Raw genomic sequence first — 17,015 nt, forward strand, 5'->3', positions numbered from 1 at the left:
ACAGAGGTAGAGTTTATTTACTTTCTGTTTGTCTTTCTCCTTAATTTCTTTTGCCTGCTCTGATTTCTTGTAACCTGGAGATACGTAGGCCTGCATTAATTTGATAGTGGCTATATGAGGATAAAACACTTATGCTCTTTTTTTGCTAGAAATTAGATAGATGTATTCCCATGAATTAAAAAAAGTTTTCCATAAGAGTAAAAAATCATAGACATAACTGACTATAAAGTCACAACATATGAAAATATTAAAGCATGGTACAGCAAAATGATTATTTAGGGTGGATTTTCAAGATAAAAACATGCTCTCAAAATCAGGACAAACCACGTAAGTTAAAATCTAGTATCAAATATCTATATAGTCACAAGCTCCCAGACGAGCCTTAGGGGTGAAACAATTCACTTGAGTATTTCTTATTAGTGTTCCTACGTAAAGTGGAAAAGTCTCACATGGAAATTCATCAGCTTATAAAAAGAAATCACCTGTCCTGAAAGCACCACAGTCATTTCCATTCTCGCTGAAATAGATTAGAATGATAAAATGCAGTAGTACTATATTAAAAGCAAGAATTAAAGCAGAGTGTATCAAAGAGTAAGTTCAACCAGGGTACTGTCCTCAGAGCATGCTGATTTTTCCATGCGTATTAGGTTCAAGATTTTCCAAGATGAATAGCTATCTAGGTCACAATGAAACAGTACAGTACTAGCATAAAGTCAGACATTAAAAATATAAAATATCCGTTTCAAATGTCCGCAGATAACAGATCTTCAGGGCAGAAGCCTGAAATCAGAAAGACAGCACCTATTCCAATTTCTCCAGTTTTGCTCTCGCCACGTTCTGATTCAAAAATGATCTGACAAACAGAGAGGGGAAAATCATTTAGAACAAAAGATTCAAAACAACCCAAAAAGCACAACAAATAATTTACCAAAGAGAACATCAAGATCACGATCCAGGGTAATTTGGAGGTTTTTAAAGTGGGGCGGGCATGTTATTTGGCTGCCAGACCGAAACTGCATTCATTCATTCCATTTTATTTATTAAACACTTACTGTGTGCAGAGTACTGTACTAAGCGCTCGGGAAAGAACAATAGGATAATAAACAGTGACAGGCCCATTCTGAGGAACCTGTAAGCTCCTTGTGGGCAGGGAACGTGCCTACCAACTGTGTTATAGTGTACTTTCCCAAGCACTTAGTACAGTCCACTGCACACAGTAAGCGCTCAAATGCCATTGTAAATGATCAAAATGTGGAGATGTGAGACATTTGGCAAACTCACTTCTTCTATAACATAAGGGATGTGTTTGTGTGAAATGGAGTTAAGGAAAACCGGTGCTATATTACTTACCCATTATAGTACTTACCCATTACCACATCTTGCAAATGTAGTTAATCTGATAACTCAGCATGCTAAACCCTTACAGGCTTCTGTTGTTGGAAGAATGTTCCCTAATTCCTTAATATGCTCTCCTTCCCTTTTAGACTGGAAGCCTCACATGGGACAAGGACTTCTTTTGACCTGATTACCTTCCATCTGCACCAGTGCTTGGCCCACACTATGGGCTTAATGAATACAACAACTACTACTATTCTTATGAGTTAAAAGTAATAATAATAACAATGATAGCATCTGTTAAGCGCTTCCTATGTGCAAAGCACTGTTCTAAGAGCTGGAGAGGATACAAGGTGATCAGGTTGTCCCTCATGGGGCTCACAGTCTTCATCCCCATTTTCCAGATGAGGTAACTGAGGCCCAGAGAAGTGAAGTGACTTGCCCAAAATCACATAGCTGACAAGTGGCAGAGCCGGGATTAGAACCCACGACCTTTGATTCCTGAGCCCGGGCTCTTTCCACTGAGCCACGGTGCTCACTATTAATGATAATAAGTTATTATTATTATGGTATTAGTTAAGTGCTTACTATGTGCCAAGCACTTTTCTAAGCACTGGGGTAGATACAAGGTAGGTTGTCCCAAGCCGGGGTTCACAGTCTTCATCCCCATTTTCCAGATGAGGTAACTAAGGCCCAGAGAAGTGAGGTAACTTGCCCAAGGTCACACAGCAGACAAGGGGCGGAGCCGGGATTAGAATCAATCAATCAATCGTATTTATTGAGCGCTTACGGTGTGCAGAGCACTGTACTAAGCGCTTGGGAAGTACAAGTTGGCAACATACAGAGACAGCCCCTACCCAACAGTGGGCTCACAGTCTAAAAGGGGGAGACAGAGAACCAAACCAAACCTACTAACAAAATAAAATAAATAGAATAGCTATGTACAAGTAAAATAAATAAATAAATACATAGAGTAATAAGAACCCATGATCTTCTAGGTTTCAGTTTACAAAAACTAACAGTCACAGTAATAATAATTATGGAATTTGTTAAGCACTTTGTGCCAAGCACTGTACTAAGCACTGGGGTGGATGCAGGTTAATCATGTTCCACATGGGGCTCACAGTTTAAGTAGAAGGGGAAACTAGTATTGATCTCCCATTTTGCAGGTGAGGGAACTGACGCACAGAGAAGTTAAGTGACTTTCCCCAGGCCATACAGCAGAGCCAGGACTAGAATCCAAGTCCTCTGCCTCTCAGGACTATGCTCTTTCCACTAGGCCATGCTGCTTCTCTAATAGTTACCGGGTTTTATCCTAAACAATAAATCAGTACTTACTGGGTGCCCCGCACTACACTAAGCTCTTGGGAGAGTACACTCCAATAGAGTCGGTAGACACAAGCCTTGCCTACAAGGAACTTACAGCCTGCGTGTGTACAAAATACATATAGAAAACACATGCTACGGTAAAAGCATGTGAATGCTTTTGAATTAAGGCTCTAAGAAACTTAATTTACTGAAAACACCCACTCTTTTCCAAAAAGACATAAGGGGCTGGGGAGGAACTGCATTCTATAATAATAATAAAATAATAATAATGGCATGTATTAAGCGTTTACTATGTGCAAAACACTGTTCTAAGCACTGGAGAGGTTACAAGGTGATCAGGTGGTCCCACCGGGGGCTCACAGTCTTCATCCCCATTTTACAGATGAGGTAACTGAGGCACAGAGAAGCGAAGTGACTTGCCCGAAGTCACACAGCCGACAGTTGGCAGAGCCGGGATTTGAACCCATGACCTCTGACTCCAAAGCCCGGGCTCTTTCCGCTGAGCCACGCTGCTTCTATAAAGAAGTGTGAGATTTGAAGTGAGGGAAAGCTCAGTAGTGATGAAATAAGGACCAAGAAACAAAAATGTGGAAGTCTCTGCAGAGCAGCATAATAGAGAGGAGACAGGCATAAAGCAGATTTACGTAGAAAATCCTATTTGAAAAAGATCTGAGGCCAGAGCTGCGTCACTGAGCGCGAAGGAGATGCTATTCGGGTGCCACTCACCCGCTTGGTTTTGTCGATTCCATGCGGCAGTTCCACTGCTCCAGTTCTCCATCTTCCATCTTTGCTGCCTGTCTGTTCCCAGGCAGGAATGTTGTTGCCGCTCTCCAGGAACACTCGGAGGCTGCCGACCCTGTCCCCGGCAAGAAGGTAGTCAAAAAGCAAACAGAAGCGACTCTCGGGCTGGAGGTTGGTAAGGAGAAGTTTCAGCCGGCCAACATCATTCTTGTGTCCCACAGTCGCCGGTACTGCCACGTAATAGCCGTTGGCTGTAGGGAAAGAAAAACTCAATTTTGCATTTAACTGTAACTGTCGTTATTTTAAAATACTCGGACTGACGGTCTCCTTCAAGGAAGCTCTCAAGGACCACCCTGTGAGTCAGTCGTTCAGTGCTACGCTGCGGGATACGCCCATTCATTTATCCTATAACGCGGGCACCGTGTTCTTGACGAACCTCACATTAGGGAAAGTTCCAAGTTTTAGAATGCCGTGGGTTCGAATCCCGGTTCTGCCACTTGTCTGCTGTGTGACTTTGGATAAGTCACTTAACTGGTCTGTGCTTCCGTTACCTCATCTGAAAAATGAGGATTAAGACTGTGAGCACTACGTGGGACAAAGACTGTGTCCAACCTGATTAACCTGTAGTTAATCAGCGCTTGGTATAGGGTCTGACACATTGTGAGTACTTAACAGTTACCATTAAAAAGCCAAACTAATAATAATAATAAGGGCTTACTATGTGCCAAGCACCGTTCTAACCGCTGGCGTACTAAAAAGATGCTCGGGTTGAACCACATCATCATCATCATCATCAATCGTATTTATTGAGCGCTTACTATGTGCAGAGCACTGTACTAAGCGCTTGGGAAGTACAAATTGGCAACATATAGAGACAGTCCCTACCCAACAGTGGGCTCACAGTCTAAAAGGGGCTCACAGTCTTAATCCTCGTTTTATAGATAAAAATAATAATAATGATGGCATTTGTTAAGCGCTTACTATGTGCAAAGCACTGGTTTAAGCACTGGGGAGGATACAGGGTGATCAGGTTGTCCCACGTGGGGCTCATAGTCTTAATCCCCATTTTACAGATGAGGTAGCTGAGGCACAGAGAAGTGAGGTGACTTGCCCAAAGTCACACTGCTGACAATTGGTGGAGCCAGGATTTGAACCCATGACCTCTGACTCCCAAGCCCGTGCTCTTTCCACTGAGCCACGCTGCTTCTCTTACTGAGGCCCAGAGAAGTTAAGTGGCTTTCCCAAGGTCACACAGCAGACAAGTGGCAGAGCCGGGATTAGAACCCACATCCTCTGACCCCCAAGCCACTAAACCAGGCTGAAACTCTATATTGTTTCATCCGACACTGGCATTCTTTCCAGATAGTCTTGTGTTGCCGGGTGAATATCCCTAAATTCCCTACCAGAGTTCTAGGCAAAACATGTAGTGAAAATATACACTGTGGATGAACTGAGCATTTTAAAGAATATAAATGCAGGGAATAAGAGGGTCGACCCGCCCCCCACCTCTGGCCACCTAAAAGAAGAGGTTGTAATCGCCGTACGCTTCCATTGCCACCTGACAGAGGAAAAATGCCAAAGCCCCAGACGGCCAACCAATCACTACCCCTCAATCAATCAATCGATGGTATTTATTGAGTGTTTTTTTGTGTGCAGAGCGCTGTGCTAAGCACTTGGTTACTCCAATTCCATTCAAGACTGCCTTTTCATCTATCCCTTAATTTGGCTGGACACTCAAAGCACCTGAGTGTCTTGTTTGGATCTGGTGGCGAGGAGACAGAGCAAGGTTCTAAGGAAACTACATTTCAAAAAGCCTCCCAATCTCACCGAGGGCCTTGGGCAAGTCACTTAACCTCTAGACTGTAAACTCACTGTGGGCAGGGAATGTGTTTATTGTTACTTTGTACCCTCTCAAGCGCTTAGTACAGTGCTTTGCACACAGTAAGGCTCAATAGGTCTGACTGAATCAACTTCTCTATGTCTCAGTGTCCAGAGTTATAAAATAAAGGTTATCTGTTATCTCACCCTTAGACCGTGAGCCCTAATGGGATAGAGACTGCGTCTGATCTGATTACTTGGTAACTATCTCATTGCTTAGCACGGTACTTGGCACAGAGCAAGCTATTAAATACCACAGTTATGATTAATATGACATACCGTTATCTCGATCTGCAAGAGTCCAGTCAAAATCGTCTTCTGGGTCCTGTTTCCAGTCACATATTCCTTGATCGAAGGTGCAGTCAAGTGAAATGTTGAAGTCTATTAAGAAGAAAATGACATTTTACTTCCATTTGGAAATTTAAAAAATAAAGGGCATCCTTCAGTGAGTCAACAGCAGTATGCCTTCCCCCGAATAGTAGATAATTGAAATAAAAATACCAGGAGTGTAATGTAGTCCCACGTGACAGATTCCAGTGTTCAACACATGAAGCATCAAATCAACTTCACAGTACTTTATGTACATATCCTTATACTGGCTTTCCTCAACTGTAATTTATTTTAACCTGTAATTTATTTTAAAGGCTGTCCCCCCACTAAATTGTAAACTCCTTGAGGGGAGGGATCATCTCTTTACCAACTGTATGGTAGTCTCCCAAGTGCTTAGTACAGTGCTCTGCACACAGTAAGTACTCAATAATTGCCAGTGATTGATTGACTGAAAGCACTGCTGAGAATTGAGTCAGCTTTTTGGATGTCTACAGAAAATATTCTAGTGGAGATGTATCCCAGATGTTCTACATGATGTGTGGAGAAAGGTCTTCTTTGTGGGGTGTGAGAGGAGATCGGAGGCAGCGGGGAAATGATTCCCAATCGGAGTTAGACTTAGTCCCTTTTCCTGGCTTAATCATCATCATCATCAATCGTATTTATTGAGCGCTTACTGTGTGCAGAGCACTGTATTAAGCGCTTGGGAAGTACAAGTTGGCAACATATAGAGACAGTCCCTACCCAACAGTGGGCTCACAGTCTAAAAGGGGGAGACGGAGAACGAAACCAAACATACTAACAAAATAAAATAAATAGAATAGATATGTACAAGTAAAATAAATAAATAAATAAATAGAGTAATAAATAAATAAATAGAGTAATAAATATGTACAAAATAATCCTTCTGCCAAACCAGAAGCTCTGCTCATCTTCCTACTCTCCCCTTGCTCCCTAATCTCCCTATCATTCCCTGTATTGTCCATCAAAGTCTATGGATTTCCATCCACCTTTCTGGCCTTAGTTTTCTCATCTGTAAAGTGGGAATAAAAATACCCATTCTTCCTCCTTCCTAGATGGTGAGCCCTGTGTGGAGCACAGGTGTTGGCTGATCTGATTATGTTGTCTCTACCACAGTAAGCACTGTACTTGGTCCTTAATAGCTACTAATTTTACTATTATTATTACAACCATAGAACTACACCCAACTGTAAAACCGACTCAAAATTATGGTCTGGAATGGCACCCCGGTTCATGCAATTCTACGTTCGGAAATATGGCCATTGAGCATTCAAATGCTAAAAGGTACGGTCCCAGTTTTCCAGTAGTTTGTGTGTGTGAATTCATTTGTGCAACCTGATTTTTGGAACTTCTCAGTAACTGACCACGTCCCTTGCCTATTAACTCCACCCTCCTGATGTAGCCAAAGCCCCAGTGTAAGACACAAAAGCAAAAGAAAAGGAAAACACCATGAAGGGAAAGAAAGTTTAAGTAGACTGCCAAGATCTTGGAAATGTTAGTGTAGCACTGGCCTGCACGGCGGCCTCAGATCTTCAGAACAAGCATCTCAGGAGAAGTTTGGAGGAATAACCTGCAGAAGGTAGAGAGAAGATTTGTTAGATGGGTTGGGAAAGTGATCCAAGCGCTGAGGTTACAATGAAGAACAGGGAAGGCTGGGGAACAGGAGAAGAGAAAGCCAGTTGCGGGAAGGAAGGGCAGACAGGGAGGCAAGAAAGGACAATGAGTGCCGGAGAACCTTGTAGGAAGGAAGAAATGGGATGAACTTTGAAACGCTGTTTCGGTAATGCCATGAAATTATGAGGGACTCAAGAAAGAAAGGCCCAACTTTTGGTCAGGTAGAGAATCATGATCTTTCTGACTGACTAATGCTAGATCAGTGTTAGAGAAGTCTAGTGGAAAAAGCCCAGGCCTGAGAGTCAGAGGACTTGCCCAGAGTCACACAACAGACGAGAGGTGGAGACAGGATTAGAACCCAGATCCTTCCAACTCTCAGGCCCTTGCTCTAGCCTAGTGCTCCCCGGCTTTTCAGGCCCCACCTGTTCGGGGCAACTTCCACCCACGGTCAGCTCACCGCCCAGCTGCCACACATCTGGAAGCTTGTCTACCCATCTGACAGGCCCGTGCTTTGATGAAAGGGAGGAAAACTAGAGGGGACGCTCTCCCTTTTGTGCCCGGGAGTGAGAAATGTGCAGGTCTTTCCAGATGAGAAGGGGAAAGAACAAGTTCAGTATGTGTAATCCTTGGCATTCACCAAGTCAGCCTTTGATACTTAAATATTACCCCCACACTATTAAGTAACCCACAAACAATGATCTCATTCTAGTGTGTGATGAAAAGACAAAACCAAAGCATGTTGGCAGAATAATGATCCGTTACCTTTTTGCGCTAATTTGGAAGCCGATTCTCTTCTGTGGATGAGGAGAGGACCAAAGGCGGCTGTTTCATCAACTTTAGGAACTAAATCAGGTCAAATTAAACATGTGGATTAGAGAGACCCTCTTCCTAATGTATTGCAAAGAGGATGCATGTTTTATGGACTTCAAATTTTGTCCACCTTATTACATAATGAGTTTTCCTTATTGAACAACTTAAAAGTAAACCAATTGCACTCCATAATCATATAGGATGATCAAATGGAAATCAATGTTTTCCATCACTTCCTTTCCAAACAGCACAGACTTTACAAACTCAGACATTGATCTGAGTTTTAAATGGGTTGCCCGCCATTCAACAGCCAACAGCAGAATTTATCAAGGATCTATAAGCAAAGCACTATTCTGAGTGTAGCAGGAATTTAAACAGGACGCCGAAGTACCTAGTCTGCAGATGCTATGACCCCCATGGGCTTGGCAACACTATTTTTTAAATGGTATTGTTAATAATAATGATGGTATTTGTTAAGTGCTTACTATGTGCCAAGCACTGACCTAACAAGGTAATCAGGTTGGACATAGTCCCCATCCCACATGGGGCTTCCAGTTTGAGTTTTGCCAGCAGGAAGGGTATCAGAAAGTGCCAGCTCTGCCACCTCTTGTCCCTGACTGTGAGCCCGCTGTTGGGTAGGGACCATCTCTATGTGTTGCCAACTTGTACTTCCCAAGTGCTTAGTAGAGTGCTCTGCACACAGTAAGCACTCAATAAATATGATTTATTGATTGATTGATTGATTTCATCCGCCGCCAATCTCCTTACCGTACCTCGTTCTCGCCTGTCCCGCCATCGACCCCCGGCCCACGTCATCCCCCGGGCCTGGAATGCCCTCCCTCTGCCCATCCACCAAGCTAGCTCTCTTCATCCCTTCAAGGCCCTACTGAGAGCTCACCTCCTCCAGGAGGCCTTCCCAGACTGAGCCCCTCCCTTCCTCTCCCCCTCATCCCCCTCTCCATCCCCCCCATCCTACCTCCTTCCCTTCCCCACAGCAGCTGTATATATGTATATATTTTTGTACATATTTATTACTCTATTTATTTTACTTGTACATATCTATTCTATTTATTTTATTTTGTTAGTATGTTTGGTTTTGTTCTCTGTCTCCCCCTTTTAGACTGTGAGCCCACTGTTGGGTAGGGACTGTCTCTATATGTTGCCAATTTGTACTTCCCAAGTGCTTAGTACAGTGCTCTGCACATAGTAAGCGCTCAATAAATACGATTGATGATGATGATGATGATTGATTGACAACTGGGGCTGGAATCCTCATGGGTGTCACAGCGGAGGTATGCGGACTGGGGTCTTTAGGAACTGAGCAGTTGTTAGGATTCTGGAGCTGTGGCAGGTTCATGGTTGTCGTGGTGATGGACCTTGTGTGGTCCCCTGTGGGGCTGCAATTGGGCAGAGCTCGTGGGGCAAGCAGGGCAGGGTGCTTGTCATCATCATCATCAATCGTATTTATTGAGTGCTTACTATGTGCAGAGCACTGTACTAAGCGCTTGGGAAGTACAAATTGGCAACATAAAGAGACAGTCCCTACCCAACAGTGGAAAGCTTACACGGTGCTCTTCGCAAAGAGTACTCATGGCCTAGTAATCAGAATGATCCTTTTTAAGCACTTACCATGTGTCAAGCACTGCTCTAAGCACTGGGGTAGATACAAGTTAGAGTATAAGCCTGGGAATCAGAAGGACCTAGGTGCTAATCCCGGCTCCACCACTTGTCTATTGTGTGATCTTGGGCAAGTCACTTCACTTCCCGTGCCTCAGTTACCTCATCTCTAAAATAGGGATTAAGTCTGTGAGCCCCAAGTGGGACAGGGACTGTGTCCAACCTGATTTGCCTGTATCCACCCTACCGCTTAATACAGTGCCTGGAAGATAGTAAGTGCTTAACAAATACCACAGTTATTACAATTATCATCATCAATCGTATTTATTGAGCGCTTACTGTGTGCAGAGCACTGTACTAAGCGCTTGGGAAGTACAAATTGGCAACATATAGAGACAGTCCCTACCCAACAGTGGGCTCACAGTCTAAAATTATTATTATTATTGACTGAAAGAGAATAAACTGAGCTGAATGTTGGGAATTTTTATTTCTACCCTCTGTCTCTTACCTTTCTCCTTCTTCCAGTCGTACCCTAACGTCACCCCTATTGTGTTTAATTTTGCAAGATGCTAATATCAACTCATCTGCATTCCATGTGGACATACATTTCTCCTGAAGTCTAATCCACCTGAACCTCAATGACCCAAGTAGATCTGGATCTTTAGTTATTCTGATGCCTTCCTTTCTCAGCTAAATGCACCTCCATCCTCAGCTGGAGGCTGTCCAAAGAAAAGGCCTGTCAAATCCATCTATTTTTCAAACCGCGCACGTGTGTTCACGTGCGCGGTCTGAAAAATAGATGGATTTGACACATACACACACACACACTAGGAATAAGCACCCCCAGCCCCTCCACTGGCTAGCACAGCAGACCACCTAAGTTAGTGAGAGGAAAGAATTGTTTGAGGCAGGCAAGATGCTGCTGCTTTCCCCTGCCTGACCCCATGACACACGCAGTCTGGCCCAGTGGTAGCCTGCTTTTCGTAAAGATGTCAATACTGATGATGAGAGCAAGGGCAGGCGGTTCATCTCTGTTGATATTAATAGCTCCAGTTTGAATGCTGACAAACTGGGTTGTTTCCAAGAGAGGAATGAAGCCGGAGTTCCTTTTAATGTTTCACTTTTAAGACCCAATAACCAGTACAAACTGGAGGGAACGTGCCCTTTTCTTCTATAGAGAAGCAGCGTGGCTCAGTGGAAAGAGCCCGGGCTTTGGAGTCAGAGGTCATGGGTTCAAATCCCGGCTCCGCCAATTGTCAACTGTGTGACACTGGGCAAGTCACTTAACTTCTCTGTGCCTCAGTTACCTCATCTGTAAAATGGAGATTAAGACTGTGAGCCCCCGTGGGACAACCTGATCACCTTGTGTCCCCCCCCCCAGCGCTTAGAACAGTGCTTTGCACATAGTAAGCGCTTAATAAATGCCATCATTATTATTATTACAGCACCCACTCTGTCTTTGTCCCTTAGCAGGAAAGGAATGTTTTAAGGACTTTCTCTTTCGGAGTTTAATCACTGACTGCCTTTCTTGTGTGTACCCATTCTTGCCCCTCTGCTTCCGCTGCAAGGGTGTGTACCTGCAAAGCCTTTCCAAATTAGAAAACTTCTCAGGGTACTTACAAAACACATCTCCTCTGAGGCTCTGTTCATGATCTACTTGGTTCTCCAAGTCATCTTGTTCTCTTTCCTCCTCCTCTTCTCTTCTAGGATCCTCAGACTCTTTGTCCTTTCCATCAAAGCTCCCACCAACGAACGTACCATCTTCATAGTCAAATGGTTGCAAGTGAACCTTAGGGGCAGGTGTATTAGTTGGTTCTGGGATCACATTCTTGATCTCTTCATTCCTTTTCTCACTGTTCTTATGTGCCAACAACTTCTTGATTGTGTCTTTGACAACTCCAGGCACCCTGAGGACTTCCTTCACAGAATTTTCAGGGATAACTAAAACGACCCATTATTAAAAAAAGGCAAGTGACCGAGTTAGTAGATGCTTCTTTTCTTCAATCACCAAAACCCACAGCATTTTTTTATAATGATCTGTCAAGATAATAGGATTTTTTTCCCTGCAAAAATATGTCCAAACTAAATTTTGCTACCCTTGCTAATGAGTGAAGTGACTATCAATCAATCAATCGTATTTATTGAGTGCTTACTGTGTGGACAGCACTGAACTGAGCGCTTGGGAAGTACAAGTTGGCAACATATAGAGACAGTCCCTACCCAACAGTGGGCTCACAGTCTAACAATCAATCAAAAATATTAAATATTGAGTGTTTACTCTGTGTAGTGCACTGTATTAAGTCCTTGGGAGAGTATTCCCATCATACAATCAACTGTATGATCAGAAGGGTGAATATGTCTGGGTTAGAAAAAGACCAAGAAAAATAGTGAAGTTTTTTTGTTTTATTGTTCGGCCCTGTCCCAGCTGAAACCAAATGGCTGTGTAATGTCTCCCTGGTCTGGTCTCTGGAACCAATATCGAGTAATCTTACAGTCCTTGCCCTAAGTTCATAGTTAAGCTAAACCCAGAAACTCAACAGTTCTGGGCTCTTAGTTGGGTGGGCAGAGGAAAGCCACTGCAAATTTTAAATAATGAAGCTCTCCAGCCTCTATGTATTGTTCTGTTCTACAGAAAGAGCATAGCAATTACATTTGCAGTAATTAAAAAGTAGTCTTCAGGAGTTATGGTGAAGTTCTACTCTTACAATTTAGGGTCTTTCTAGCTCAAGAGGATTCTAGTGAATCCACTTATATCTACAAAATTGTCCTGCAGATTTCACATGGATGAGCTTTGTAGAGAGCCTATGAACTCTGCTTCTAGGCTGGGAAATATTTCCACAGCCCAGTCTCTTCAGCCTGAAAAAGTGTCCTTGGTTTCACGTACTTATGATTACCACAGCCTCATCCTCTTCTTCCTGGTCATTCCCATGAGCTTCTACTCCTCCCTTTAGCAATTAGGCTATGAGGATACCTGTGTCTGCTAACCGCTCTCACCAACCACAAGTTTAGGAGTGGTAAAAATAGTATTTACTGAGCATCCAGTGAGTGTAGTTCACTGAACTAAATGCTTGGGGAGAACAAAATAAAGACATGACACTTTCTCTGCCCGCGTTGACAACCTAGCCAAAACCTCATGAAGTTTCCTTTATTACAGTATTTTATTTTATTTGGCGGGGGTGGGACAGGGAGGAGCTAGTCTGAGGATTTGGTGGAGGAATGCAAAGTAAATTACCCAAAGGGTTGGTTTGGACTGGGTAGATTTCTTTTAGGCTTTGGGCCTTGGACAGTGCTAATTTTCATGGCTGCTTACATGATTTTTGAGGATTTACATTTCCAGTTAGAGCTACAAAAGGTAGCAAGAAGCATAAATGTAAAAACAAACAAAAAAAACCCTCAAAATTGAGCCAAGATCTGTAGACGCTTGACTAGAAATTGGAGAAGCCGGGGGAGATTTTTATTGACCTCAACCTATTACACTATTGTCTAGAATATCATTTAGAAATATGAGATACACACATTTGGAATATAAAAGGAACCTTACAAAGGGTAGGGATTAATATTTCAAAATGACAAATGTGTCTTGGTTATGCAAAGAGATAAATGCAGCCGGACCTGTTTAATGTGTTATATTCTTTTTGAAGTCTCCCTCTTTATTCACAAATAATCTGCATTTTCCTTCAGTTAATACCCCAGATATTTACCACTGAAGAAGTCCCACTGAATTCCACTATGTTAAAATCTAGTTATAGATAGAAACAAATCAATGAGGACAAATTAGAATTATCCATTTGCTTTCAATTTAATTATATTTAATAAGTGCTTACTGTGTGCAGAGCACTGTAATAAGCTCTTGGGAGAGTACACAGAATTAGCAGAGACCATCCCTGCCCATAATGAGTTTATAGTCTAGAGATTCATTCATTCATTAATCGTATTTATTGAGCGCTTACTGTGTGCAGAGCACTGTACTAGAGATAACGTGTTCAAGCTAGAATGCCAATCAGTTTTCAGGTTTGAATTTTGATATAATAGACTGTTTTCAATATAATATATTGTTTTTAAGATTCTTCTTCCAGGGAGCGGGCTACAAAAGACTCACTGTAAAATTAGGCCTTTATGGTTCACAGTGACCCTCTTTCAGAATACAGAAAGACAAATGAACAGCAAAATACCAGTCCCTAAGAATTTCCTTTCTACAGAATGAAAGGAGGGGGTTTAATAACCGAAGAGTGAAAGTTTTGAGCCCAAGCTCAGTAATGTAAACACCTGCTTTTGGTTTTCCGTCTTTGTTCTCTGGTGTCAGAAGCCTCAATCCCTCTGAAAGACCATAGAGAATGCTTGGTCAAAATATGAGATGAAGGTGTGAATGGATGTGAATGAATTACTAGATTTTCTGCCTGGCTAACTCCCAGCTGGGTTTCCTGGGGCACGTTTTTCCCTCTGGATGGGTTTTGGGTAACAGAAAAATGGAGCCTGCTAAACCTATATGCAGATGAAGCATTGGCTCCAGAGCAACCCCTCAATGTCTTGAACAAGCCAGAATCCGGCTTGTCCAGGTTGTCGCATTACATCGAAAGCAACATAGGGCAGGGAATAATAATAATAATAATGGCATTTGTTAAGCGCTTACTATATGCAAAGCACTGTTCTAAGCGCTGGGGAGGCTACAAGGTAATCAAGTTGTCCCACGGGGGGCTCACAGTCTTAATCCCCATTTTACAGATGAGGTAACAGGCACAGAGAAGTCAAGTGACTTGCCCAAAGTCACACAGCTGACAGTTGGCGGAGCCGGGATTAGAACCCATGACCTCTGACTCCAAAGACCGGGCTCTTTCCTGTCTCCCTCTTTTAGACTGTGAGCCCACTGTTGGGTAGGGACTGTCTCTATATGTTGCCAATTTGTACTTCCCAAGCGCTTAGTACAGTGCTCTGCACACAGTAAGCGCTCAATAAATACGATTGATGATGATGATGATGACTGAGCCACGCTGCTTCTCTTTGAGCCACACTTTCCCAAGCACTTAGGTCAGTGCATTTCACTCAGTAGGTGTTCAATAAATACCATTAGTAGTTACTTCTACTGTCGAACCATCCTGCCTTCGAGAACCACGGAAACACTTTGGCATTAAAACTTCTGTTAAGAAGATTATATATCTACCCTCCTCTAGGAAAACAGGTCATTATCTGAGGGAATGTTGAAGAGCAGGGTATGGTGCTTGCCTCTTTTAAATGGTCGAGAGCCTCGAAGCCTTGAGCATGTTAACTGGTCCCAGTAACGGTGCCCGCTGAGCCCCAAATCCAGCACTTCTGCAGAAAGTAGGGAAAGTGGCCGAGCTGGAGATCTCCTGTGGCACCTCTCCCCGGCCCACCTCTAGCCTCGGTGCATTTGTATTTTGATATTATCCCTATTTTGAAAACGTGCCCCAACCATGTTGTTTCCTTAGACCTCCGGCTCAGAGACCTTGCTTAACGTCTAGCAAGGTCTAGCACCACTTGCAAATACAGCTGAAAAAGTTAATGGTAAAAAGCCCCACATAAATTCGATCACTTATACACTTGCTCTATTCTTCCCCAACATCTACTTTCTGTATTTATAAAGGAGGTGCCGTGGGGAGAGGGGTTTCTAATCACTTATACACTTGCTCTATTCTTCCCCAACATCTACTTTCTGTATTTATAAAGGAGGCGCCATGGGGAGAGGGGTTTCTAATAGTAGTAGTGGTATTTATTGAACACCTCCTGAATGTAGTACACTGTGCTAAGCGCTTAAGAAGTACAACAAAAGCATAAGACATGTTGCCTGACCACAAAGGGCTTACGCTCTAATGGAGACAGACATAGAAAAATTGGCTGTGCAGTGTCCTGAGAAACTCCTTGATTTCCCTACACCTCAGTTCTTCCTTGGGAATACTGATTTATTTTTATGAGACAGAGAGAGATACACACACATGTTGGATGAGAGAACAGTTAGTTGCCAGAGTGCAGGCAGAAGAATCGTTATATTATTGAAGAGAGACTAAGGATAAAAAAAAAACAAGATAGCCAACCAACTCTAGGTTCTTGGAAGAGAAATTATTATGGGACTGAAACTCAACTTGACCCAGTTTTTCCCTATCTTTATTTTTATGACTCTTATAGGCACCTCACATGTGGACTTCTGCCAGCCATTCTTTGAAACCTTGAGTGTATGACCCCATTAAGGAAGAGATCAGTTTTCCCAAATTATCTCGACTTTAATTCCCAGGGTATTAAAACCAAAAAGCTGTGTAAGCAATTATGCTGGTCATCTAAAGATAAGGTTGTTCTAGCAACAGTATTTCTGAACTATGAGAAGACCAAGGATATAATTCAATAGTAGAATAGCTAAGCAACCAAAGATAGATGGAAAGAATGTTTGGAGGTTTGTGTGTTTTTAAATGGTATTTGTTAAGTGTTTACTATATGCCAGGCTACTGAACTAAGCGCTGGGCTAGATACAAGCTAATTAGGTTGGACAGAGTCCATGTCCCTCGTGTAACTGTTCATTTCAGACACAGATTAAAGAGACCTGAGGAAATGCCACGTACCAGAACATTCAAATCCATTGCCTCGGTATCCCTGTTTACATTTGCACTTGAAGGACCCTTGGGTGTTGAAGCACTGAGCATGGAGGCTACACTCCTGGGTAGTCACAGTACATTCATCTATGTCTAGAAAGAGAAACACTGTCGTGAAAATGAGTGGAAACCAAGTCTGCCCTTAGTCTCTCCCTTGCCCTCCTGAACATTCGGTCCTTTCGCACTCTGGATACTCAACAAAAAATTTGCAGGATGCCATTTGATAACCAGGAGACATTTGAGCCAGAAACAATACAAGGGTATTTGGTCAAGGGTCTTAACTTCAGCCGCCAGGTTCGTGTGTAAAGCAAATGTGTCTAAACATGAGCGAAGCCTCCAAATAGTCCATCTTATGTTTAACTATGATATGCTTGATTGGACGAAGTTAAGACAAACGAGTACAAACAATCACGTGTGTTTAGCATGTAGGAGCAGCATGGCTTAGGAGAAAGAGCGTGGGCCTGGGAGTGCTGTGTACCCTTGGACAAGTCACTTCTCTGTGCCTGTTTCCTCATCTGAAAAACTGGGAATAAATTACCTCTTCTCCCTCCCCTAAACATTGGGAGTCTTGTGTGGGAGCAGGGTTTTGTCTGACCTATCAAGGAATAATAGTAATAATAATAATAATAATGGCATTTGTTAAGTACTTACTATGTGCGATGCACTGTTCTAAGCGCTGGGGAGGCTACAAGGCAATCAGGTTGTCTCACAGGGGCTCACAGTCAATCCCCATATTACAGATGAGGT

At 42.9% G+C, this 17,015-nt stretch overlaps 1 protein-coding gene across 1 annotated transcript in view; it reads right to left on the minus strand.

Annotated features, from left to right (window-relative positions):
- EGFL6 (EGF like domain multiple 6) overlaps positions 1-17,015 on the minus strand; it is a 36,302-nt gene continuing 19,287 nt past the window's right edge. The window contains exons 7-12 of the mRNA XM_038757124.1: positions 16,239-16,361; positions 11,293-11,613; positions 8,008-8,088; positions 5,563-5,664; positions 3,391-3,656; positions 1-853 (exon numbers count right to left, since the gene is read on the minus strand). Coding sequence (XP_038613052.1) covers positions 743-853; positions 3,391-3,656; positions 5,563-5,664; positions 8,008-8,088; positions 11,293-11,613; positions 16,239-16,361 — 1,004 coding nt within the window. The 3' untranslated portion in view covers positions 1-742. The remainder of the gene's footprint in view (positions 854-3,390; positions 3,657-5,562; positions 5,665-8,007; positions 8,089-11,292; positions 11,614-16,238; positions 16,362-17,015) is intronic.

Source organism: Tachyglossus aculeatus, chromosome 15 (genome assembly GCF_015852505.1).
Source record: "Tachyglossus aculeatus isolate mTacAcu1 chromosome 15, mTacAcu1.pri, whole genome shotgun sequence".
Classification (NCBI taxonomy): Eukaryota; Metazoa; Chordata; class Mammalia; order Monotremata; family Tachyglossidae; genus Tachyglossus; species Tachyglossus aculeatus.